The 27797-nt window shown below is 41.2% G+C and overlaps 1 protein-coding gene across 7 annotated transcripts in view; it reads left to right on the top strand.

Moving 5' to 3' along the window:
* The first annotated feature begins 1726 nt into the window (after window positions 1-1726).
* The window catches only part of ULK2 (unc-51 like autophagy activating kinase 2), a 114284-nt gene continuing 88213 nt past the window's right edge, over window positions 1727-27797 (top strand). For 2 of the 7 annotated variants that reach the window (XM_045586512.1, XM_045586511.1), the window contains exons 1-5: window positions 1727-2291; window positions 3443-3535; window positions 5512-5553; window positions 19274-19306; window positions 19590-19626. In XM_045586512.1, the coding sequence (XP_045442468.1) occupies window positions 2202-2291; window positions 3443-3535; window positions 5512-5553; window positions 19274-19306; window positions 19590-19626 (295 nt within the window). In that variant the 5' untranslated portion in view covers window positions 1727-2201. The remainder of the gene's footprint in view (window positions 2292-3442; window positions 3536-5511; window positions 5554-19273; window positions 19307-19589; window positions 19627-27797) is intronic. The other 5 variants (XM_045586510.1, XM_045586509.1, XR_006742521.1 and 2 more) reach the window with 3 other exon arrangements.

Raw genomic sequence — 27797 nt, 5'->3', positions numbered from 1 at the left:
GGGGAGGAGGGAGAGAAGGCAGTTTGAGCACCATGACTTCTGATTTTTTAATTTTTAAAATTTTGTTTAAAGTATTACATGTAGTAGTACATATATCTCCTTTTATTTCCTCATTGACCTTCCCCCAGCCTCTCCTACTCCATCCTATGCCCTCATTCCACCTCCCCCAGTGTCTTGTGTCCATCAGTGTACTTATATGTGAGCATACAAGTCATTTGGTTGATCTCTTCCCCACTCCCCAACACTCCCGTCTTCCCGCTGTGATTTGACAGTCTGTTCCATGCTTTACTGCCTCTGTATCTATCTTTATGCTCATCAGGTTATAATGTTCTTTATTTTTCATAAATGAGTGAGATCATGTGGTGTTTTTCTTTCATTGCTTGGCTTATTTCACTTAACATAATGCTCTCCAGGTCCATCCATGCTGCTGAAAATGGTAAGAATTCATTCTGGTTTTGTTATTGAACTCAGGGGTTCACTATTTGGTGCCCTCTATTAAAAAATGAGATGTGGTTGTCACAAGGAAGTTTTATTTACTTGCAGCAAGTAAAGGAGGAGCCCGGATTCACATCCCACGCTCTGCCTGCGGGAGGGAAGCCAGCCATTGCTTAACTTGGTTAATCACATGTTTATGTCTTCTTTGCAGTTGGCTTCTTAATCAGGTTGGATTCCTGTCAATCTTATCCTGTTTATAGCTGGTCTGCAAAATACTGTGCTACATTTACACTTAGCAAGAATAGCATTTAGTAAGAATGGTCTGGACCTTGAGACTCTTTTCCTAATAGTTTTATTATTTTGTGTCCTATTTCCTTTCTTTTTCTTTTTTTCCCTTTTTATTGAATTTATTTGGGTTCCACTGGTTAACAAAATCATACAGGTTTCAAGTGCACAACTCCACAACACATCACCTGTACACGGGGTCGTGCGTTTACCACTCCAAGTCTCCCTGGGTCACCTTTAATCCCTCCTACCTGCCCCGCCCCCACACTGTTTCCGTGTCCATCAGTTTTCTTTTTTGCTCAATCTGTCCACCCCCTTAGTTGCTCCTTTCACAGCTGTCAGTCTGCTCTCTATCTATGGGTCTGCCTCTATTTTGTTCGTTTATTTTGTACATTAGATTCCACATATGAATGAGATCACGTGGTACACGTCTTTCGCTTATTTCACTTAGCATAATGCTCTCCGGGTCCATCCCTGCTGTGGCAAAGGGTAAGATTTCCTTTTTTAGGGCTGAATAGTAGTCCGTTGTGTAAATTACCACAACTTTTTATCACTCCTCTGCTGATGGATGCTTGGGCTGCTTCTGAATCTTGGCTGCAAAGAACACAGGGTGCTTTTGGTGGGAGTGCAGAATGGCGTAGCCACTGGAGAAAGCATTATGGAATCACCTCAGAAGATTCACCAAAAATGGAACTGCCTTAGGACCTAAGAGTTTCAGGGGGCGCAGCAGGCAACCGGCAACCGGGAGACGTGCTCCTGTGCCCTAGATCTCTGTGCTCTGCACGCACCAGCTATTCCAGCCCCGCTGACAGCTGGAGTTCAAAGCTGTGCTGGGGGCGGGGGGGAGGCGTGTGGCCAGAACGGCGAGTCCCCTCCTCCTTGAGGCCGCGGGCGGCCGGGAGCCACCGCCCGGGAGCCACCGCCCAGGCGCCGCCCGCCGGGAGTGCGCACTCCTTTTCCTGGCGGAGGGAGCGCGCGTGGCCGCGTGCGCCGTCACCAGGCGCGTGACGTCGCGAGGCCGGCGGGCCGTGCGGGAGCGGCGCGCGGGGCGCCGCTGTGAGGCCGGGGACGAGGGCCACGCGGCCGTGTGGGTCCCAGGGCGGAGGCGGCGCGGCGCCCGCGCGGAGAGGGTCGGGGCAGCGGGACGCGCCGGCGATGGGGAGGCCCGGGCCCCGCACCTCTCCCGGGCGCGCGCGCGGCTCCGCGGGCGACCAGTGACCGTCCGGGCGGGGTGCGCCGGGCCGTTCGCCAGGGAGCCGCGGCCGCGGCCGCGGCGGCCGCATGAGGAGCGGCCGGGGCCGGGCCGGGCCTCGCTGACCCCGGCCCCGCGCGCGCGGCGGCCTCTCCCGTTCCGCCCCGGCCTCCCGGCATGAGCGTGCGCCGGCTCCTGGGCCCGCGGCTGCCCCCACCCCGCAGCCCGCGGGCGCGCTCCCGGCCGGCGGCCCCGCGGCGCTGATCCCGCCGCTCGCCCCGCCGAGGCCATGGAGGTGGTGGGCGACTTCGAGTACAGCAAGAGGGACCTCGTGGGACACGGGGCCTTCGCCGTGGTCTTCCGGGGGCGGCACCGCCAGGTGAGCCGGGCCGGGCGAAGGGCCTCCGCGGGCCTCCCTGCCTCCCGCCCGTGCGGCAGCAGCGGGGCCGGGCCCCGAGGGCGGCGGGCGGGGCCGCCGGTGACCGCGCTGCCATTATGCGCGCCGTCGGCCCGCGTGTTGGCAGGTGCCGGCGGGGTGTGTTCTGCGGCCCCGGCGCCGGGCAGCGCTCCACCTGCCCCGTCCGGCGGGTCGGCGCCGGGTCCGAGCGCCCAGACGGTGCGGGGGACGCGCGCCCCTTAGGCGCCGGGGGAGCCTTCGCCGACCTCACCGGGCCCGGCGCGGCGCTGGGTGGACGCACCTTCGGTGTGAACCCGCCCTCGGGGCCAGCACTGGGCACCGGGAGGCGGAGATCGCACCCCCGCGGGGCGCAGGCTGCTTTCCGTTAGCCCCAGGCTTTCTCAAACTCGGTCCCCCCTGTCCCTGCAGGGGTCCCTCCACACCCCGACGGGCGCCTGGGGTTGGCTAGGCGGGGTCCGAGTGGGAAAGATGATCGTACGCTCCCTTTTCCAGCCCAAATAAACTCGAAAGCAGGTTCAGCTGTTTTTATGTTTGTTTGTTTTTAAGTTTTTCCTGTTTTGAAAATTAGGGTCATACAAGGTTTTAAGAATTTAGAGAATTTGGAAAGTCACTTCGGGAGTGGACATAATCTTAGAGGGTTTGGCAGTTCTGATTGTTGCCAAGGGGCTGGCTTTGTTGCTTATCTGATCAAATGATAAATGCTGCTTTTCATTTGTTTTGAAAATCACTTAAAACTCAAGGAAAAAAAAATAGTTAAAACACTGCTTAATCCTGCCAAGCTATCAAATACTGTTTTCAGTTAAACATACTACCTTCTTTTATTATCCGCTACTCTCCATAACTTTAATAGTTGTAAAGTGTTCTCATTTCCACCTACCGCTGGTTACTGTGTGATCTCCATATTATCATTTAGTGGCTGTCTGCAGGACATGAGCTGTTACACTGTAAGTCATGAAATCACTTTCCAGTTGTTGGTTCTTTTCCACTTTCCCCCCCTCAGTGCTGTACATGAATTTGCTAAGAAGCATCTTTAAGCTTATAGATTTTTCCCCCATTGAATTATTTCCATTAAATAATTTCCAGAAGTAACACTATTTTTTTTTTCTTTTCAGAAAACTGATTGGGAGGTAGCTATTAAAAGTATTAATAAAAAGAACTTGTCAAAATCACAAATACTGCTTGGGAAGGAAATTAAAATCTTAAAGGTATGTTCCTTTATGTGATATTTTATACTGGGTTAAAACTTACTTTAAAATAAATGAATATATGATGACACACTGTAATTTTGGTAGTTGGATTCAAGATTGAGAATTTTCACCTGTTGCTCTTATTTTTGCATGCTCAGTTTTTTGAAACATTGAAACTGGGAAGCTATTTTTTTTAAAAATAGGTGTTTTTGGTTCTTGTCTAATGCTTAGAGTGATTTTTGTGAAAACTCCTAATTTCTTTCCTTCTTACCCCTGTTTGTTGTGTTACTTACTGTCTGGAGAGAGGCAGGCCTCCCTTATACATCACTGACCTCCCCTGGTGATCCCTCTCCTGAGACAGTTGGAGAACTGGGTGCGCTTGCAATCTTACTTTCCTTGCAAATTGAAGAAAGTTAGTTTCCTTAGATCACTCACAAGCAATGTTATCCCAGTGAGATGCTTTAAGGACAAAAAGAGTCCTAGGGTCCGATAAGTGCTCCTTACTAAGTACTTCTTGGAGAGTTTCAGAGCAGTGGCTCATTGAAGAAAGCCTGAAAGTGATGCAGTGAAGAGGCTGGTGTAGGTGTGCTTAACCCAGTGTGTCCCAGACTGCTGTGAACCTGGAATGCCAGTTTTCATCAACACTGCTGGGCTTTGGACAGTTCTTTGAGCAAAGAATTACACTATTTTCTTCCCTGCAAATAATATGCTTCTTTTAAACATTTTTCTATTTATTTATTTATAATCCTCACCTGAGGATATTCCTCCATTGATTTTTAGAGAGATTGGAAGAGAGGGAAAAAGAGAGAGAAATATCCATGTGAGAGAAACACATTGATTGGTTCCCTGGCTGCAGGAGCCTGACCAGGGCCCAGGCTGGAGAGGAGCCTGCAACCGAGGAATGTGTCCTTGACCGGAATCAAACCCGGGACTCTCCGAAGATGGACGCTCTATCCACTAAGCCAACTGGCTAGGACTTTTTTTTTTCTTCTTTTTAAATCTTCACCCAAGGAGTGAGGATATTTTTCCCATTAATTTTTAGAGAGAATGAACAAGTCAGAGGAGGAGGGGGGAGAGAGAGAGAAAAACATTTTATGTTAGAGACACTTTAATTGGTTGTTTCCCACCCACACCTAAAGGGAGCTGGGAATTGAACCTTCAACCAAGGTGCCCTTGACTGGGAATTGAATCCAAGACCCTTCGGTCTGCAGGCCCACACTCTAACCACTGAGAAAACCGGCCAGGGCCTTTTTCTTTTTTTAATCCTCACCTGAGAATATGTTTACTGATTTAGATAGGGGAAGGCCTGGTCAGTGAGGCTTAGTTGGTTGAGTGTCTTCTCTGCACTGAAAGGTTGCCGTTCCCATTCCTGGGTCTGAGCACATTGATGTCTCTCTTTCTCTTCCCTAAAAAAAGAAAAGTCAGTTAGGAGGGAGAGAGAGAAAGTGAAAGAAACAGAAACATCGATTTGAGAGAGAAACATTGACTCCTGTGTGCATCCCAAACGGATCGAACCCTCAACTTAGGTATGTGCCCTGGCCGGGAATTGAATCTGAAACCCTTCTTGTGCAAAGACAATGCTCCAACTAACAGCCACCAGGCAAGGGCATAATGTGCTTTTAAGAAGCACTTTGGAATTTCATGACCCTATTGCTGTTAGAAATTATATATTAAATTTAAGAGACCAGCAGAAAGTCAATAGTCATACTTACTATGACATTTATTTTGTAAATGAGAATACCTTGTTAAAAGTCTAAAAAACAGTAGTGGTGAAAAAATATTTGGGCCCCAAGTAAATTTTGATGAGGCACATTTCTTACTGTCTAGTAGATTGAATGTTGTAATCTACTAAAAGAACTGTAGTGTACTAGAAATAACATATATGCGTGTGTATGTGTGTGTGTGTACTTAAATTAATTTTTATTTGCATATTGAGATATATTAACATTATTAGAATAAATACAAATATTTTGAATTCTTAATTTTCTTAACAGGAACTTCAGCATGAAAATATTGTAGCACTCTATGATGTTCAGGTACCTTATTTTGGATTTTTTTTTTTAAAAAGCTTTCATGTCAATAAGGAACTTACATTATTTTCTATTTCCTAGACATTTAAGTGATTCTTGATTGAAAATGGCCTTATTCTCGTTGAAAATATATGTAACTTGAGTTATATACTTATTAAGAAATTGTTTAAAGTAGCATAGAGCAATAGGATAAAATAAACAATGTGCTGCATGGGTAAACTTTTTAGCAAGTGATGATACACTAAAGTAGTGTTGTTTTAAAGGTCAAGCAGAGGAGCATTGAAACCAGACCTAGCATTTCGCGATAAATGTAGGAAGGACTATTGTGGACTAATAAAAAATTGTACAGAGCGTTTTTCTTACTGCAAAAGCAATTTACTAATCGTAGAAATATTATAAAATAAATAAAAAGGGAACTGCTTATTCATATCCCAGATATATCTGAGATTATCACTGTGGCATAATGTAGATTTGCATTTTATTTAGAGGTGGAAAGGCTGGTTTCTGACGTTATCTTCTAAGGCAGGGTTTCTGTGTGGTCAAAATTACCCTTGGGAATCCTTTTAAAAAGCCCATCTTTGGAGCAGCTTAATATTTCTAGGGTGGAGCTGCAGAGCCAGTAGTTGGCTTATATTTAGAGGGCATATTGTATTTTAAAAATCCTCCTTTAAATATCACAATCACACTTGGCTAGTGTGGCATCCACCCTGTGAGATCCGTTCTCATTCCAGAGCCGCCAGTGCATCATTGACATGATGTCATTCTTTTGTTTTGCTGGACAGTTGATCTCAGTAAATGGATGGGTTATGTGATTCTATTATACTATATTTCTAGCTAGAATCTTTTCTATCTGTACTTGGATTACTCAAATTCATTCACTTTGTACGGTTTTGAGTGGCTACTATATGCTAGACATTGTTCTAAACTAGTAATAACCAGTGAGTAAAAGTCCTTGCTCTGTGTGTATTTAATGTTAGTGGGTGAGAGAAGATGGACAGCACTAGATGTACATTTTTCTCCAAATAGTCTTTTTTCATGAAGTCATACCACATCACAAAATATGAAACTCATGTTGTGAGATGTTTAGATTTTTCCTATTAGAGAAAAGTGCAGTGAGGGTAATACAAGGTGGGGCAAAGTAGGTTTACAATTGTTTATATGGAAAATAATACAGTTATTATTAATAATACAAGAATAAACTGCTTTGGGTAATCACAACTATAAACTTATTTTTGCCCACTGTATATACTTACTGAACATATCTGAATTTCTTTTGAATTCACTTTCTAGAATTGAAATTACCCGGGCAAATAGCAGGCACAGTTTTAAAGTTCTTTGATTGTAGAGTGTGATTGCTTTCTAAAAAAAAATTGCAATTTAAACTCCATGCACAGAATATGTGAGTGCTATGGGGAGTGTTTTATTATCTGTTTAAATTGGTATAACTCATTTCTTCATTCCAGAAATTCAAAGCAGCATAAAAACACAGTGGAAAAAAGTGTAAAGTCAAAACCAAGTTCATCTCACAATTCCCAGTGGAAGTGTCAGTTCTCCTCAGAGCTGTTTGTAAAACTGGTCTTAGTTTCTGTTGGTAGCGGGCATCCAGTGGTACAAGTCCTTACCTAGAATAAAATTGTTAAGTATTAACTCTTACTTTTCCAAAAAACAAAAAAAAAACAACAAAAAAAACTCTTACTTTTCCATTTTTGAGACGCACAGAAAATTTAATTGCATGCACAGAATATGTGAGTGCTGTGGGGAGTGTTTTATTATCTGTTTAAATTGGTATAACTCATTTCTTCATTTCAGTATAACACTACAGGGCTAAATTATAAGCTTATTTACCTAAAACCATTTTGTGGCTATTTGCATTGTTTCTTATCGTTTTCCTATTAGGGATAGTGCTGTAGAGAAAGCTATGTACATACATCTTTGCTTACTCATGTGTTCCTAGAGAATAGTCCTAGATGTGGGATTACTTGATTGAAGACATTACTACTAGAGGCCTGGTGCACGAATTTGTGCAAGGATGGGTCTGGTCAGGCCAGTGGTGGGGAGTGGCTTTGGGCAGTTGGCCTGCTGGCCCCACCCCCGATTGGGGTGTTGGGGCCAGTCAGGGCCCAGATCAGGCTGGTTGGCTGCCGCAATGTGCATCATAGCCACTGATCGATCTGGTCATACTGGTCTCTGGGCTTTTATTTATATAGATATTGCCTTCCAAAAGGTTGTACCAATTTATTTTGACCAATAATGGCCCATGTTTTAGTTTTCTTTTTTTACAATCTCATAGGAGAAAAATACCTTAGGTTTTTCTTTTTATTTTGTAAGTCATTAGTGCAGTGACCATCTTCATGTTTTATGTGTCTTTTCATATTTCTTCTGTGACTTTTTCCTGTTGCTGTGCTGGGATGCTTCAGTTGTGTTCATTTTTCTTACTGACTTTTGTGATCAGTATTTCTTGAGCCAGGAAAGGAAATGTGGAGGAGTATGAACAAAATAGAAATGGGCCTTGACCTCATGGGACTTAGAGCAGTGTAGTGGGAAAGAAGCAAGAAGCACACAGTTACTAATCCTCAGTGTGCACAGTGCTGGGAGGAGACAGGCCTGTAGGAGAAATCTGGAGGAACGTAGGGGGTTAGGGAGTAGGGCAGTCAGTCCGCTCTGTGCAGCTGAGAAAGAATGTTGAAACAGACTTGATGGAAGAGGGAGCGAAGGCTGGGCTTGTGTAGGGGGGGAAGAGCAAGTAGGGAAGCTAAGCTTCCCCAGCAGATGAAGCCTTCTGTGAAGAGCAGACAGGAAAGGCCAGGGTTTGGGGAACTGGAAGGATCACGTGGTAGGAGTGCAGGTGAGGGAGAGCAGTGTTAGGTGATGCTGAAGAGGGTCACAGGGCCACATGTGATCTTCATTCTAAGGGAGTGCAGAGCTATGGACCAGTTTGAAAAGCAGAAGCGCAATTTCATGTCTGCTACAAATCTTTGAGCATTCATGGCACGAGATAAGTATTGTCAATAGGAATACTTACATGAAGATCAGTGATCTGGGTAAATACTGTATCTATCTCTTGGTAATTTTTGGCACAGGGAAGAAAAGATGGCTCATTTAATAGATGATGCTGGCAAAACAGACATCTGAGAAAAAATAAAGTTGGACCCCCATTCTCATTTTCTAAAATAATTTCCAAATGAATTAAATTCTTAAATATATAAAATAACTAATAATCTTATAATAGTATTTAGATGATATGTATAGTCTAAGAGATAGAAAGATATTTTAAATTAAGGAAAGACATTCAGAAGCTATAAAGGTAGGGACATAAAAATTTAAAAATCGTATTTTATAGCAAATAATAACACTAATCTCAGACATTATGTTGAGAAAAGGAAGGCAGTTATATACAGCTACTGTATGATTCTATTTTTGTGAGTTTCAAGAAAATACAAAACTCATCTAGAGTGATAGAAATCACAGAAAGCAAAATGGTAGCTGAGATTAGGGCAAAGGAGCATGAGGAAACTTCTTTAAAAATAGGTTTTTATTAATTGTAGGGAGAGGGGGGAAGAAAGAAACATTGATAGGCTGTCTTTTGCACACTTCCTACTGAAGTCTGAAACCTGGACATGAGCCCTGACTGGGAATTGAACCCATGACTTTTTTTTTTACTTTTTTGTTGTTGTTATTGTTAATCCTCACCTGAGGATGTTTTTCCATTGATTTTTTAGAGACAGCGGGAGAGACGAGGAGAAAGAGGGAGAGAAACGTGGATGTGAGATAGACACATCCATTAGTTGCCTCCTGAATGCGCCCCAGCCCGGGCCTTGGATTGAGCCTGCAACCGAGGTGCATGCCCTTGCCTGGAATTGAGCCTGAGACTCTTCAGTCCGTGGGCCAATACTCTAATTACTGAGAGACGGTTTTTTACTGTAACTACGGAAGAGGCTGATGTCTTCTTCATGACTGTTAAAAAGTTAGGACTTAGACATTTGAAGAATTATGGGCAAGTCAGGTTCAGAGTAGGTGGGTGCTTTATTATCAACTTACAAATTTTAGGTATGTGATGGTTGAAAGAGGGTTTTTTCCCCTAGCACCACCAACCAGTTAACCTAATTCTGACACTATCCACCCAGAGATAGCATCGGATCACATAAGTTCAAGGCTCAGTACCACAGACTGCCCCTCCACCCTTTAGATACTAATGGCCAAGTTCAGGTTGTTGCCAGAATTCTGACCAACCTCTCTCTCCTTGGGTTCAGTTAATTTGATAGAGCAGCTTATAGAACTCAAAGAAACATGTTACTTACCAGATAATCTGTTTACTATAAAAAATCATTTCTCAAACATCTCCCATTTCAAATAATTTGGATCTTGACAAGTTGTTCACAGAAAAAATGTCTCAGTTGTCGAATGAAACAGGTTTTCTACCTGACGGCTCTTTCAAGCGGATACCTCAGCATGACACAGAGCATCTCTCAGCAAACAAGAGGGAATGTTTTGTTTTGTTTTTCTGGCAAAATCAACTATTTGCACAATTTTAAACCAGAAAGAGGCTACTAGAGTGCTAATGTTGCTAAGAGTGTGAAAGAAACTGATCACAGACAATTGAAGAAGTAGAAAAACTTGTTGATTTGTATAAGTGAAAAGCAGTGAGCCAGAGACAGCCATTTCTTGGGGGCAGTGCTAAATGAACCAGCAAAGATGCTGCATGCTGACCTGAAAGATACCTCTGGACCGGGTGCTAAAGTGATGTGTTTAAGGCTCGTAGGGGTGGTTTGATAAATTTAAGAAATGTTTGTTTATAGATTAAATAGTACATTAGGCATGGACTGTATATAAGAAAGGTTAAAACAGGGAATTGTTTGGGTGTCTGGAATGGATTAATTCAATTTACGTGATTTTTAAGGGAAAAACTATTCGGTTTTTTAACAAATCGCTTCTCAAACAACCTTCTGGAACGAATTAAGTTTGAGAACTGAGGTTCCTCTGTAACAGGAACTGCCAGATGGGAGCGATGCATAAATAAGGTGTGCTTTTTGAGTACGGCACTCTCGTCGAACCTTTGTGTGCTCACTAGCCTGGAAGCTCTAGGAAGCTCTCCTTTGGGGTAATTGTGGAGTCTTTGTTATACAGACACGATTGATTAATTCATTGGCTATTGGTAATTGGACTCAACCTCCAATCCTATCTACTCTCTGAAGGTCAGGGAGTGGGATTAAAAGTTCCAAACCTCTAATCACGTTTGGTCTAGGATAGTGGTCGGCAAACTCATTAGTCAACAGAGCCAAATATCAACAGAACAATGATTGAAATTTCTTTTGAGAGCCAAATTTTTTAAACTTAAACTTCTTCTAACGCCACTTCTTCAGGCCATGGTATTTTGTGGAAGAGCCACACTGAGGAGCCAAAGAGCCACATGTGGCTCTCGAGCTGAGATTTGCCAACCACTGGTCTAGGAAATCAGCCCCCAATCTTAGCTTTCTGAAAGTCACTTCATTATCATAATAAAAGACATCACTTTGGAAATTCCAAAGGTCTTAGGAGCTCCATACCAGGAACAGGAACATAGACCAAATACTAGCTAATAAAAGAGTAATATGCAAATTAACCATCACTCCCTTATACCAACAAGCCACACGCACCAGCCATGCCCACCAGCCAATCATAGAAAGTATGGAAATTAGCCCCAACCAAGATAGCTGCTGCCATAGAGAGCAAGAGGAGGCTTGGGTTTTGCTGGCAATGGAGGATGCCAAGCTTTCCACACATCCTGGCTGGCCCAGGCCTCCACTCCAGGCTACAAAGTTTCAATTATAGACGATAAATCCCAAGAAAAATGGCAGCCACAGAGCTGTAGAGAGCAGGCTAGGGTTGCCCCCTGTGACAGAGGAAGCCAAGCTTTCCACCTGCCCTGGCCACCACTCCAGGTGAGGATATTTTTCCATTGATATTTATTTATTTATTTATTTATTTATAAATATATTTTTTTGATTTTTCACAGAGAGGAAGAGAGAGCGATAGAGAGTTAGAAACATCGATGAGAAAGAATCACCGATCAGCTGCCTTTTGCACACCCCCTACTGGGGATGTGCCCGCAACCAAGGTACATGCCCTTGACCGGAATCAAACCCGGGACCTTTCAGTCCACAGGCCGACGCTCTATCCACTGAGCCAAACCGGTTTCGGTTTTCCATTGATTTTTAGAGAGAGTGGAAGAGGTGAGGGGAGAGAGAGAGAGAAACATTGAGAAACATTGATGTGAGGCACATTGATGGTTGCCTCCCACATGTGACCCTGTGGGGATTGAGCCTACAACTCAGGTATGTGCCCTTGATCAGAATCTAACCCAAGACCCTTTAGTTTGTGGACAAGTGCTCTAACCACTGGGAAAACAGGCTAGTGTCTGGCTTTCTTTAAAAAAAAATTTTTTTTAATTGATTTTGAGAGGGGGGGAGAGAGAGAGAGGTAGCAGGAGGAGGAGGAAGAGAAACACATCAGTTTGTTGCTTCATTTATTTTGCATTCATTGATTGATTCTTATATGTTGTCCTGACTGTGGATTGAACCTGCAACCTTGATGTATGGGAATAATGCTCTAAACCAACTGGCTTTCTCTATTATATTTTGTATCTCTAAGATTTTCCTGCCGGTTTAGTATAATCTGAGAGGAAGAGTCGTGGATAGAAATAAAGGAACCTGAGTATAGAATACTGTTCTTATAAAACACTTATTTTTCTTTTTAACATCACTCTCCTAAGTAATAGTGTAATGGGAATGATAATCCAATTTTATTTACCCTTAGGATGCTATGAGGCTGTCCAGTACTCAGTAACCTTGAGAGGATAAGTTTGAGGCCTGCAGTTGCATTTCTCTTTTCCTATGAGATAACCTCATAGGAGCCCACTGAGGATTGGAGGAGGAATTAGGAAAAGTAGCAGAGAAATGTACAGTATGGGTCTTTAGAGCCAGGAATTTTTCGTTTAATAGTTCTCTTGCTATTAATTCTTTTGTTACCTTGTAGTTCTCCATTTCCACATGTTTGAATTCTTCTGGAGATAACCATCTCCTTGAAATTCACTTTATTATTATTTTATTTATTATTTTGAAATTCACTATTATTTTTTTAAACTAGAAAATGAATAGGCTCTAAGTGGGAAAACAATTCAAGTGGTTTAGCAGTATATAAAGTACCTCTTCTGAAGCCTCTTTTTTCTTTTTCAGAAGGAACCTTGTTGTGTTCCACCCACCCTAGTGCCTCCTTGAGTTAAGAGCCTAAAAGAAGCAATAAAAATGGCTTGTTGCTATCGTTTCTCCTTTGTTCCTCCCTCTCCCCATTCCTCCATGTTGAAATGGATCTCACTTGCTAGAAGTACTTGGATCATGGGTGTGTGCAAGCCCAGCTTTAGTAGATCCTGCAGTGTATTGGTTTATACAAGTGTCTGCCACCAGGTGCTCCACATCCTTGACAATGTTGAACATTTGGTGAGGTAGCTTATTATGATAATGATTTTAATTAGGGTTTTCCTGATGACTGCTGGTTTGAACACCTCTTGTAAGTTTATGAGTCATTTAAATATCTTTTTGAAATTCCTATGTAAGTCTCTTGCCTGTTTTTCTATTGAGTTGTCTTTTTGTTATTAATTGCTAGAATTCTTTATGATTGTGGGTATAAATCCTTTTCCAGATATATCTATAATAATAAAAGCATAATATGCTCATTAGACTGGATGTCTTTCCGGACATCCTTCCAGATGACCTTCCAGATGAAGCCAGGGCTGCCTGGGTCCCAGGTGCTTGCCGGCGGTTGGAGGGAAGCCCAGGCCCTGGTTGCCAGAGGGAGGCCGGTGCTGGTAGCCGGGGGAAGGAAGATCTACTCTTGCATAAATTTCATGTATTAGGCCTCTAGTTTTATCTAATAAAAGAGCAATATGCAAATTGACCGTCACTCCACAACACAAAATGGCCAGCCCCATGTGACCAAAAATGGTTGCCCCCATGAGGATACAAGATGGCCGCCACAAGATGGCTGGCAGGGAGGGCTGTTGTGGACAGTTGGGGGTGACCAGGCCAGCAGGGGAGGGCAGTTCGGGGGGGATCAGGGCTGCAGAGGAGAGAAATTGTGAGTCATCAGGTAAGCAGGGAGGGCAGTTAGGGGTGACTGGGCTGGCAGAGGAGGGCAGTTGGGGGTGACCAGGTCTGCAAGGGAGGGTAGTTAGGAGGGACCAGGTCTGCAGGGGAGGGCAGTTATGGGCAATCAGGCAAAGCAGGGGAGGGCAGTTAAGGGGTGACAAAGCTGGCAGAGGAGGGCATTTGGGGGGGGACCAGGCCTGCAGGGGAGGGGAGTTGGGGGGACCAGACCAGCAGGGGAGGGCAGTTGGGGGAGGACCAGGTCACCAGGGGAGAACGTTGGGAGGGAACAGGCCTATAGGGGAGGGCACTTAGGGGAGACTAGGCCAGCAGGGGAGGGCAGTTGGGGGTGACCAGGCTTGCAGAGGAGGATAGTTAGGGGCGACAGCTGGCAGGGGAGGACAGTTAGGGGTGACCAGGCCAGCATAGGAGGGCAGTTGGGGGATACCATGCCAGCAGTGCAGGGCAGTTGTGGGGAGACCAGGTCTGCAGGGGAGGACCGTGTTGGGGGGACCAGGCTAGCAGCAAAGGACAAATGGGTGGGAACCAGGCCTGCAGGGGAGGGCAGTTAGAGGAGATCAGGTCAGCAGGGGAGGGCCGTTGTCGGGGGACCAGGCCTGCAGAGGAAAACAGGGGTGACCAGACTGGCAGGAGAGGGCAGTTAGGGGTGACCAGGTAGGCAGAGGAGGGCAGTTAGGGGCAATTGGCCTGGCCAGGGAGCAGTTAGGCGTTGATCAGGCTGGCAGTGGAGGGGTTAGGGGGTGATCAGACTGGCCGACAGAGGCAGGTGAGCAGTTGGGAGCCAGTAGTCCTGGATTGTGAGAGGGATGTCATTCTGCTGGTTTAGACCTGATCCCACAGGGGTATGATGTCACAGGCATAGGCAGAGCCCTGTAAATTTCTCCACCCTATGGAGTTTTTTTGTTTGTTTGTTTGTTTTTTGCAAAACCTGCCCTTGGAAGTCTCCAAAAGAGATAAGAAAAGCCATAAATAACAAGTTCTTTTGTTCTTTGAAATTTACTACTTTGTTGCAATAGTTAACTTGAAAAGACTTTTTTCTTGCCTTTTTACAAGCAATCTTGGAACCTAACTGGCCTTTGTTTTAACTCTAGGCTACACACCTTACAAAGGAATAAATTTCTTATCTCTTTTGGCAGGCTGAGACTTCCAAGGCAAGATTTGAAAAAAAACAAAACAAAACAAAACAAACAAAACTTTTAATACTCTGGTTTCTCTTCAGATATCACATAAATCTTCCGCCTTTTACAAATTTATACCTTTAAATCTGCCCCAGAATTTTAAAGTTTCAACCTAATACAGTAAAATCACAAATCAGAGAAGAGCTAAGTAGGCTAATTTAGCTAAGTAGGCTAATTTCCTCCATCATAGAGAGCAAACATCTCTGAAAAAAATAAATCTCAGCAGCACTGCTTAAGACCTTTGCAGATCATCATGGCATTCAGCCTTTAATAAATCAAACGTTTTTGGCCAGACGAATCAACACAAGTGCAGGATAAATCAAAGTAGCTTTCACTTTTCTGGGGGCTCTCACACTTGTATTTATAGATCAATCAATGAACAGATAATTATGCAAATTCAGACAAACATCTGTACTCACACAGTTTCAGTAGACTAACCTGAATGGGAGCTAAGCAGATAACTGAAACACTGCCCAACTCCCCAAATGGATTTGGGGCACTCCTGGTAGCCACGCCCCAGAACAAAATTCTTTTTTTTTTTTTTAATATACTTTATTGATTTTATACAGAGAGGAAGGGAGAGAGATAGAGAGCTAGAAACATCGATGAGAGAGAGTCATCGATCAGCTGCCTCTTGCACACCCCCTACTGGGGATATGCCCGCAACCAAGGTACATGCCCTTGACTGGAATCGAACCCGGGACCCTTCAGTCCCCAAGCCGATGCTCTATCCATTGAGCCAAACTGGTCCCGGCCAGAACAAAATTCTTGACCAACATCTCGGTGAGAACCTACTGGAAGAGTTAAGACTGCATCCAGTCCTTATTCTGGATAGCAAAATGGCTAGTCCCAAGCAAACAAACAGCAAAGTGAACTCAATTCTTTAAACGAATTTGAATTCCCTTACCTCTGAAGGTTTTTTTCTGATGATTCCAAAAGAATACAGCGGCATGTCAGGTGTCCTTTGTCTGGCTCAGAGAAGCATCTCTGTGGCCCCGAACTTCATCAGGTGGACCTCCCCTGGAGATCCTCAGGGCCTGGCACCTCGGCGGTGAGCCTGTTCATCACAGGCATCTGAGAGTAGGTGCGGGTAGGCACCTGTCTCTTATCTCTTGGGGCCTCCAAATGTTTTGTCATAAATCAGCGAGTGAGATACAAGACACCTTAATGAGCCAATTAATTAGGAGTTGTTTGTTGTGTGTGGCCCAGAGGGAGGTGTCTCTTCCGAATCTCTGAGCACCACATATGGGAAATTTCCTGTATTTATACTCTTCCAGCTTCTTTGTTTGCAGATATTACAAAGAGCTCGGTGTGAGTTATTGTTACAGACAGTTTGTGATCTTGAATACATAAAGAACAAACATTTGGCATAAGAATATGGGAATTATTATCGGTATTAGTCCATTTTGTTAGATGACTAGCTTGCAAGGTCAGACAGTTAAGTGTATCTTTTTCTATTATATTCAAACTAAAAGTCATTTTATAGAATAAGAGACTGTCTTAAAGTGACAGAGTGTATAGGACAAGGGACTATCTAACAATAGCAGAGGATTTGAAACAGCAGTTTTATACAAGATGGAGCTTACTATATTTCAGTATAATTCCTCCAATTTTTCTTTTTCTAGATTATATTTAGTTATTCTTTGACATTTTACATTTCCACATAAATTTTAGAATTAGCTTGTCAATTTCCACACATGCACAAAACCTTGGATTTGTATTGGAATTACAAGGGGAATTTTTGTGTGGAAAGGTTGTAAATTATTATTTAATTTCTTTAATGAATATGGCCCTTTTCAAATTTTCTATTTATTGTCTATTTTAGTAAGTTGTCTTTTTCTTTAAGTTGTTAATGTATTCGTTTCATCTAAAATTTGGAATACTGGCATAACATTATTCACAATAGTATCCAGATTTTTTCTTTTTGGAGATTTGTTTTTTTTAACTTATTAAGGCGTTTGAGTAGGGAAATAATTAAGTGAAATTCATGATGTTTAATTTTGTTATGGCAGTGTGGGGGCGGGAAGTAGTTGGGAATGAGGTTCCCTGACATTAGGAAAGGAAGATAAACGTGTGCAGCTTCAGAAAACCCTCTGTGTTCTGGCTCACAGGTGTACTGGCCCCACTTCTCAGCTTTCCTGACCCACAAGCTTCTCGTCAAGTTCCTGGTGCTCCAGCATTATTTGCACTTTACTTTGTTTATTAATGACTTGATTGGTTTCATTAAAAATGGACACATTTTTCATCTTATCGAATGAGTGACTGAATCTGAGCGGGGGAAGCTAAGTGGTTGTGTATAACCCCAAATCATGAAGACTGAAGTGGAAATTGGATTTTGTGCTGCATGAACATAAGTTCTTCATTGCCATTTCGACTCCCCTGGGAACTCCTAGTTTCTCTTCAGCACTTAGGATGAAGCATTATTATATGATTAAATAATACTGATTTGAGAAGAAATTTTGTTGGAAGTTATATTTAATTCTTGGTATTTTTAGGGTTGATAGTATAGTTTGGTCTGGATTTGATCAGCACTAGTTCACAATGGAGATGATTGAATAAAAACAAAAATATACTAATACTTGTTTTTATTTATGATAAGGGCTAATTATTTCTTATAGACTTACGCTCCTAGCTTTCGGGATCTGACTTCTTTCTCCTTTCTGACTTCTCAGTCACGGACCCTTCTGCTGGGGAAGCCCGGCATGTTTTAGGCTGGCAGCCTGCCCCTGCCTCCCCTCGCAGAGAGCCAAAACAGCATATGCCTTTGGGAAGCAGGGATCAAAGAATTTGGCATGATGTATTTTAATTTTTTATCTAGGCCTCTGGGGAGTAAGCAAAATAAGCCACCCTAGGTCCCTGAGATTCTAGTAGGACTTAATTTTAATTGAGGTCTTGGCCTGAGGCATCTCATCCTGTGGTGGGCATGGTGAACCCACTCTGGCAGGTGCCTCGTATTGCTGCTTGTTGCACAGAAGTGCCCTGAAGTAGCTGTTGTGAGACACCAGTTTTTATTTCCCATCTGTGTGAACTGACACTTTCTTAAAATCCAATAAAAATGAACTTTGAGAATGAAATGTAAAAGGCCCTACAAATAGTTCAGAGTTTTTATTATTAGGTTCAACAGTCATAAAATTATTTTGTTAAATTACTGTAAATTGTAAAAATTCTTACTCTTAATTTCTGTAGTTACTTTGTGGTTAGCCAGGACCACATCATTCACCGTGGACCTCACTCTCAGGAATTCTGCCCCAGACCTGCCTCTTGTTGCCCCATTGCTCCTTCTCGCATAGAACACTTTTTTTTTTTTTTTTTTTTTTTTTGTATAGCAGAGGTGGAGATTTATTGAAGAACAAGTACAGACTCCCACATGGGGAGGGGAAGAGTCCCCAGAATACCTTACTCTTGAATTTAGGATCTTGGTGAAGCCAAGTGCTACTTGGAAGGGCTGACTCATGAGTCATATTTGAACAGTGGCTCAAGTTAAGCTGCACGGAAGCAGAAGCTCAATTTAAAATTTAATTAACACTGTAAAAGTTGTTTTTGAAGAATCAGTTAATCAGTCATTGAATTGCTTAACCAAGCAGCAGAACTGGAACTATATTAATTTGAGAGAATGGGTAAAACTTCTCAAATCAGTTTGTTACCAAGATGTAAAGAAATGTTTTCAAGAGAATTCCCAAAAAATCCCAGATAATGGATTCCCTCCAAATAAACGTAAAAACCAGAAAAACAAAAATGAAGTATCCTGGATGATGTATTCCAGAAGTCCGGCTGTGCATTTAGTGTTGGAGGGAGGATTACCAAGTCATTGTTCCAGACCATGAACCTTCAAAGTAGAAGTGTTTCCCTGAGGACTCTGGTTATGGTTATAGTTATGGTAAATTTATCATAACCATAACCATGACCATGACCAAAAGATGAGTTTGTGTTTTTTTTTCGTTCTTTCCACAATTAGAATTGAACTTCTTTTTTTTTAAATATGTTTTATTGATTTTTTTACAGAGGATAAGAGAGAGAGAGAGTTAGAAACAGAATCATCGATCAGCTGCTCTTGCACATCTCCTACTGGGGACGTGCCCGCAACCAAGGTGCATGCCCTTGACTGGAATCGAACCCGGGACTCTTAAGTCTGCAGGCTGACACTCTATCCACTGAGCCAAACCGGTTTCGACAGAATTGAAGTTCTATGACTACATTAGTGTCAGCAAAATTTGATTTGGCTTCGAAGCTGAAATGCTTAAATCAATGTGGTGGGGATTTAAAATTTCATTTGCTAGTGGATATTGTGATTTATTTTTACTTGTTTAATAATGAACAAAGTATGTATAGTATTTTTGTTAAAGTTACTTTTTAAATATTGTTCAATTTTTTTTCTAATCTAAATGATGTTTTATGTTGTTTACTTTTCAGGAATTACCCAACTCTGTCTTCCTGGTGATGGAGGTAGGTAGTATCCAAGTTTCTGCTTAATTTATTTCAATTCTTTTTGATTAATATGCACTTTAAAATTGAGAGTATATAATTATTTGAAATTTTGAATTAATAAAGTTGATTCAGTGATTTAGATCTCACTTTATAAGGAAAATAGTCTTAAATTTTTTTATTCTAAGGTTTTTCAGACTAACATTATATACAAATGAATTTTTAATTAAAATTGACTGATAATGGATTGAATTAATCTTGAACTGGTATCCTTATTTTAATTACTCTTTCTTTTATGTATCAGTATTGCAATGGCGGAGACCTGGCAGATTATTTGCAAGGTAATTTTTGTGTGTGTCAGTGTTCAGTAAAGATGCACTCTAATCTGTTTAATTCTGAGTTACTTCTGAAATGCAATCTCTGCTTTCTGCACTTTTATCGGGTCTAGTAATAATTAATGTCGTTTTTAAACATTCGTTTAAAATCTTGCTTGGCGCTGACTTGTATTGACATAACCTTCAAACACGTGGTATCTACAGAACGTGTGAAGTGCAATTAACAAGTTTTGCTTGAAAAAGTTTGTGTTTGGTTTGGTTTTTGTTGCAAAACTAGGGCTAAGAAGATAGCAGATGAAGAGCATATTCGGCACTGCATGCTTTACGAGTTCCAATTAGGAAGAAAAGCAAGTGAGGCTGCAAAAACATCTGTAGTGCTCTTGGTCAAGATGCAGTTAGCTCCAGAAAATGCCAGCGTTGGTTTGAGAAATTTCGCGAGGGAAATTTTTCGTTAGATGACAAGAGTGGTCGAGGCCGTGTGTCCAATTTTGATCAAGAAGCTCTTCAAGCTCTTTTGGTGCAAAATCCTCAAATTACCCAACAAGAGCTTGCAACAACTTTAAATTGTTCACAAAAAACAATTTCCAATCAATTGCGTGCACTTGGCAAAGTCCAAAAGTTTGGAAAATGGGTTCCTCATGAGTTGACCGACAACAACCGTAATCAAAGAGTCACAATTTGCAGTTCGCTCCTCTCTTGTCAAAACCGTTTGCCGTTTTTAGAGCAAATTGTTACCAGAGATGAAAAATGGGTGCTGTATGTTAATTTGAAAAGGCAGCCTCAATGGTTGGACAAAAATGAGGCTCCGCAGCCCACGCCAAAACCTGACTTGCATGCGAAAAAAGTGATGTTGTGTGTTTGGTGGAATTGTAAAGGAATTCTTCATTATGAACTTTTACCATCTAACCAAACCATTACAAGTGCAGTGTATAGTGCCCAATTGGAAAGGTTAGCCCAAGCTTTAAGAGAAAAAGAACCTGCGCTGATTAATCGGAAGGGCGTAATTCTTCACCACGGTAATGCACGACCGCATACTGCAAGAATCACTGCTGAAAAACTGCGCCAGTTGGAATGGGAAGTTCTCCCTCAACCCGCATATTCTCCTGATATTGCCCCTTCCGATTACCATTTGTTTCGTTCTTTGCAAAACTTTCTTCTTGGAAAAAAATTTAATAATGAAGAATGCCTCAAAAATGCATTGACCAAATTTTTTGCATCAAAATCACAAGAATTTTACAACAGAGGGATTAAAATGCTTCCTGAGCATTGGGCACAAGTAGTAGAAAACAACGGCAACTATATTGTTGATTAAATTTTGTTGTATTGTTTAAATAAATTCGATTAAAAAAAAATATTAGAAAACGACATTAATTATTACTAGACCTAATATATAGAAATATTCAATAAATATTTGTGTATTTGCTTAACACATTGTGGACGGATCACAAGAATTCTCCCTTCATATTACAGTGTTTTACAAAGTGTCATACTTTAAAAAGATATTAGCTTGTAAGAACATGTAATAAATAACTTTAAAACGCCATGGGTATTTACAGACAGTCCTTGGGTTACGGTGGACTCCATGTGAGTCATTTCATGGTTACGTCTCCATCTCCCATTTATTTATTAAAAAAAAAAAAAAGTTCCATCATTTCGATGTATGTACACGTGTGCTTTATGTTTTTTATTATTTATTTACCACAATTAAAGGTCAGGAATTATCTTTCTTTTAAATTTTTGTACTGTTTCACTTCATTCCTGCTGTGTGTGCTCCATGTGAGTGAGGTGGGTGCTTATGTGGGTGGGTTCCGACTCACAGTGAAAATTGCTGTACATCACCCGTAGAAGCGGATCTGCGACGTGACCCAAGGACCTACTCTGATTTTAAAGCGTGCCTTTAGCATTTATGTAACACATTTTTTGTACTTGTTCAGCAGAAACATATCTGACCACTGGGCAAAGCCAGCAATGAAACTACTGGTCCACAGTGTGTTTATTACAGTCACTTTGCTGGCTAACACAGTCTGTTCTCACGCTATCCTCGGGTATCGCTGCTTCCTTTGTGTATGCCTCCCTTCCCGTGTTGGAGAGGCGTGTCCTCTTCCCCAGAGAGAAAGAAATCACATGGATTTCTCTTCTTCCGGGGATGCCATCAGTGAACCTTGCGCCCTTGGCGTTTCTTTCGTAATGAAAATAAAATTGTAATGGGAGAATGAATCCAAGAATATGTTGATTAATGTGAATGTTTTATGTAAATTAAAAATGTTATAAGGGATTAAAAGTAACATTGACAATATTTTGTGGACAGAGTAAGATTTTAGTATTAGATTGTTTTTGAAATTATGTGTCCAAAATGTGTAATATATATAGGATAAGCATTCAGGTCAAATTGAGTTTCTCAAAAGTATTTTTTTTCTTTTTTAAAAAATTTTATTTCTTTTTAAAAATGTTTTTATTAAGGTATTATATGTGTACATATCTTACCATTGTCCCTCAAAAGTATTTTTAAAAAATATATTTTTATTGATTTAGAGAGAAAGAGAAAGGAAGAGATAGAAACATCAGTGATGAGAGAGAATCATTGATTGCCTGCTCTTGCATGCCCCCCACTGGGGTTCGAGCCCACAACCCCCCCTGACCAGGAATAGAACTGTAACCTTCTGGTTCATAGGTCGATGCTCAACCACTTGAGACACACTGGCTGTGCAAAGTTGTTGTTTTTTTGTTTTTTTTAAATGATATTAGTGGAGGTAAGCATCTACTTGATTACCCCTTAGAGATGCAAGAGAAATATGCAAAAATATTGTGAAAGGCTCACAATTCAACCCATAAATAGATCATAAGAACTGATGGTAAAAACACGAAGACATTGATAGATATATCCACAAAAAGTATGGACAATATACAAAAGAGAAGCAACACATTAAAGATGTTCAGTTTCACCTAGTAAACAGGGACTGCAGTTTAAAGTGAGATTGGCTCTGGCTGGTATCTCAGTGGTGATAGGGTGTTATCCTGTACACCGAAGAGGTCATGCGTTCGATTCCCGGTCAAAGGCAAGTCCTTAGTTGCAGGTTTGGGGAGTGTGTGGGAGGCAACCAATGGATGTGTCTCTCACATCAGTGTTTCTCTTTCTCTCTCTCCTCTCTCCCCCTCCTCCTTTCCCTCCCTCCACCTGCCTTCTTTCCTCCATCCCTTCCATTTTCTCTAAAAATCTATGGAAAAAATATCCTCAGGTGAGGAATAACAACAACAAAACTTAAAATACTGGTGAAAATCAAAAGCTGTGTAGAGAATAATATAAAGAACACTGATGTGCTGGCCAGTTTGGCTCGGTGGATAGAGCATTAGTCTGAAGGGTACCAGGTTTGATTCCTATTAAGGGCACATGCCTGGATTTTGGGCTTGATTCCTAGTGGGGGGCATGCAGGAAGCAGCCGATCAATAATTCTCTCTCATCATTAATGTTCTTATCTCCCTCTCCCTTCCTCTCTGAAATCAATTAAAAACAAAAACAAAAACAAAAAACACTGGTATCCCCCATCCCCACAATTAAAGAAAAGAAATTATAAATACAGGCTGAGGCTCTGAAACTCCTTCTGTAGCCCATTCCTGCCTTCCCCTTTAGAGACAACCATTACCTTGAATTTGGTAGTTTATTACATACGGTATGTGTTTTTGTATTCCCAACTCAGATTGTCTTTTTTAAAAATAAGTAAATTTGGTTAAAAAAATTTTTAATGTCATTCAGCAGTAGAAAGCAGTGAGACAGGAATTTTTACTACTGGTGGGAAGGAGTGGAAGCTGGAAGACTCAGTCTCAGTCTTGAGTTCCATGGCATTCTTAGTGAGGTAGATAAAAGCACCTTTCTCTGGGGTAAGAATGAGTGACAGCTTGTCAGTTCAGAGCCCTCATTAGAACATTAATTTCCTTCATTAACAAAAGTGTAGGTGCTAGTATTGGTGTAGCAGGCTTAAGTTAGCTTCGACAGCGCTGTGTCTGTGATATGACCTCTGTGTTTGATGTTGCAGAGCCATAGTGTTAGGAGGAGACTGGAGCGCAAAGAGCTTACTTGTCATGGGAGTAAGACAGGCCAGCATGTTTGCAGCACGCCCCCTTTTCACATTACTCGTTGTGTCTGATGTTAGTCAGTTATTTAACCTCTCCCTGCCCTGTTTGCGCCAGTTCTAGGTACTTCCACCATAATCAGCTTTTCTATAGACATCTTTGCGAGCATTTTCCCACAAACATTTTTGCCAAATAAATAATTGCCTCTAGGCAATTTTGCAATGAAAAAAGGTAAACTCATGGCAAATAAAAGGTACCTTTAAGAGCTTATAATGAAACATGAAAAAATGAATGAAAAAATAAAAAATCCTATTGTGAAATATGAAATAAATTCATTTAAAATGTGTGTAGATTTATGGCAATAATGTGTAAATAATGATTTTATCTTGTGGATTGTAACAAGCACTTGTCTTTATTCTGTGGGAAATGTATTCCCCCAAAGAATGCCCGCACCTTACTATGACTGACTTATTTCACTTAGCATGATACTCTGACTCCCAGTGTACTGTATTTTAAAATAAGAAACTGACTGTTGGAGCAAATCTGGAAGAAATGCTAATATTTTAAGACCCTTCCACATCTACTTAGTACTCTATAGGTCATTATGAGGGCTGGCTATGGTTTATATATAATACGAAAATGGGAGTAATAGCAAGAATTTCATCAATAGAGCAATAAAACCAAACAGTAACAACAACAAAAAAACCCGTACTTTCAACCGGTTATTTTACCTTTTTTACAGCAAAATTGCCTTATAGCCAGTTAGTTTTGCAGCCAAAATGCTTGTGACAAATATATACTGCAAAGACCTATGGCCGAAAATACCTGCCACAGTCTTTGTCGTTCAAATCACTTGAAAGGCTTATAGCCCGGCCAGTGTGGCTCCCTGGTTGAGCATTGACCCATGAACCAGGAGGTCATGGTTTGATTCATGGTCAGGACACATGCCCAGGTTTCCTCCAGGTTTCCAGCTCAATCCCTGGGAGGGGCATGCAGGAGACAGCCAATCAATGATTTTCTCTCATCATTGATGTTTCTGTCTCTTCCTTTTCTCTTCCTCTCTGTAAAATCAATTACAAACATTTTTTTTTAAAAGAAAAGACAATATAAATTTTGTTCTAAAAAAATTGTCTAGCCCTTGGTTGTAGGGCTCCTCCCTGGTCCAGACCCTGATCTGGGCCTGTGCAGGGGGCAGCCAATCAATGTGTCTCTCTTACATCAATGTTTCTGTCTGTCTTTCCCTCTCCTAATCTCCCTAAAAATCAATGGAAAAATACCCTCAGGTGAGGATTAACAATAAATAAATAAATAAATAAATAAATAAATAAATAAAGTACTATAAAAATAATTAAAACATTGCCTAGAGTAGACTGATACTGTTCATTATGGTAGCCACACGGGGCTGTCAAGCTCTTGAAACGTGCCCAGTCTGAGTTGAGATGTGCTATATAAATGTATACAATTGATAAATATTTTTACAAAGTAATTTCCTTATAAGTATAGTGTCCACCTGGCATCACACATAGTCATTTAGAGTAGTATTGACTACATTCTCTATGCTGTGCTTTATATCCCCATCTGTTTTGTAGCTGCTCATTCATACTTCGTCATCATTCACCTCTTTCAGTCCCCCAACCCCTTCCCTCTGGCAACCCTCAGTTTGTTACTGTATCTATGAAGTTTGTTTGTTTATTTTGTTCTTTAGATTCCACATATAAGTGAAGTAATATATTTGTTTTTCTCTGTCTGACTTACTTCATTTGGCATAATACCCTCTAGGTCCATCCATGTTGTTGTAAGTGGTAAGATTTTGTTCTTTTTTATGGCCAAGTTATAGTCCATCATATATACACCACTTTTTAAAAATATATTTTTTATTGATTTTTTTACAGAGAGGAAGAGAGAAGGATAGAGAGTCAGAAACATTGATGAGAGAAACATCGATCAGCTGCCTCTTGCACACACCCCCACTGGGGATGTGCCCGCAACCAAGGTACATGCCCTTGACTGGAATCGAACCTGGGACCCTTCAGTCCGCAGGCTGACGCTCTATCCACTGAGCCAAACTGGTTTCCGTTGTACCACCGATTTTTTTATCCAGTCATCTATTGATAACCACTAGATTGTTTTCATATATTGGCTATTGTAAATAACCTACTACAAACACGGGTACATACTATCTTTTCAAATTAATGTTTTGGATTTCTACAGAAAAATACCCAAAAATGGAATTGCGAGGAACTTTCATACTGTTTTCCATAGTGATTGCACCAATCTTTCTTTCCACCAACAGTGCATGCACAAAAATTCCTTTTTGTCCACATCCTCGACAATATTTGTTGTTTGTTGATTTATTGATGATAGCCATTCTGACAGAAATGAAGTGATAACGCATTCTGAATTAATTTGTATTTTTCTTTTAAAAAATATTTTTTATTGATTTCAGATAGGAAGGAAGAGGGAGAGAGAGATGGAAACATCAGTGATGAGAGAGCATGTTCCACACTGAGTTTTGTGCCCTGACAGGGAATCGAACTGTAACCTCAACCACAGATTCATAGGTCAATGACACTCAACCACTGAGCCATGCCTGACTGGGCATTAATTTGTATTTTTCTGATGATTAATGAAGTTAAGCATCTTTTCATATGTGTGTTAGCCATCTTTTCATATTCTAATTGGATTTTTTATGTGTGTGTGTTAAATTATGAGTTTCTTATCTGTTTGGGATATTAATCCCTTACTGGATATATTATTGGTGAATATTTCTCCCAATTAGTATGTTGTTTTTTGGTTTTGTTAGTGGTTTCATAAAAACACTTAAAAAAAAACTTTATTGTTGAAAGTATGAAATATGTCTCCTTTCCCCCCATTCAACTCCTCCAGCCTACCCATGCTGTTTGCCTCCCAGGCTCTCACCACCTAATTGTCCGTGTCCATGGGTGATGCATGTATATATATTCACCAGGTCTCTGGTTGATTATCTCCCACCCACCCACCCTGCCCTGCCTTCTTTGTGAGATTCCGCACTCTGTTCCATGCTTCTATGTTTCTGGATCCACTCCTTTCATTAGTTTATTTTGTTCATTAAGATTCCACATATGAGTGCGATCATGTGATACTTGTCTTTCTCTGACTGGCTTATTTCACTCAGCATGATACTCTCCAGGTCCCTCCATGCTGTCTCAAAGGGTAAGAGCTCCTTCTTTTTACTGCTGCACAGTATTCCATGGTGAAAATGTACCACAGCTTTCTATCCACTCATCTGCTGATGGGCACGTGGCTGTTTCCAGATCTTAACTATTATAAATTATGCCGCTATGAACTCAGGGTACATACATTCTTTCTGATGGATGTTTTGGGTTTATTAGGATATATTGCTAGAAGTGGGGTCACTGGGTCAAATGGCAGTACCATATTTAATTGTTTGAGGAAGCTCCATACTGTTCTCCACAGTGGCTGCACCAGCCTGCATTCCCACCAGCAGTGCACTAGGATTCCCTTTTCTCCACATCCTCGCCAGCACTTGTCATTGGTTGATGATAGCCATTCTGACAGGGGTGAGGTGAATCTCATTTTAATTTACATCTCTCTGATGACCAGTGACTTTGAGCATTTTTTCATTTGTCTCTTAGCCGTCTGTGTGTCAATCTTGGAGAAGGATCTTTTTAGGCCCTTTGCCCGTTTTATAATTGGATTGTTTGACTTCCTTTTGTTAAGTTATATGATATATATGATATATATATGTATATATATATCATATATATCATATACATCTATATATATCATATATATAATATCATATATATGATATATATGATATCATATATATCATATGTATATCATATCATATATCATATATATGTTAATATATATATCATATATATCATATATATGTTAATATCATATATATTTATGATATTAACCCTTTACCAGATGTATTATTGCCAAATATGTTCTCCCTTTTCATTTTGTTGACAGTTTCATTTGCTGTGCAGAAGCTTTTAATTTTGATGTCCCATTTGTTTATTTTCTCCTTAGTTTCATTTGCCCTTAGAGATGTATTCATAACATATTGCTATGAGAGAGGTCTGAGATTTTGATGCCTA

The sequence above is a fragment of the Pipistrellus kuhlii genome, unplaced genomic scaffold (genome assembly GCF_014108245.1).
Source record: "Pipistrellus kuhlii isolate mPipKuh1 unplaced genomic scaffold, mPipKuh1.p scaffold_m20_p_23, whole genome shotgun sequence".
In the NCBI taxonomy this organism is placed as follows: domain Eukaryota; kingdom Metazoa; phylum Chordata; class Mammalia; order Chiroptera; family Vespertilionidae; genus Pipistrellus; species Pipistrellus kuhlii.
Note: the sequence above shows the minus strand (reverse complement) of the source record. Positions and strands in the feature narration are given on the sequence as shown.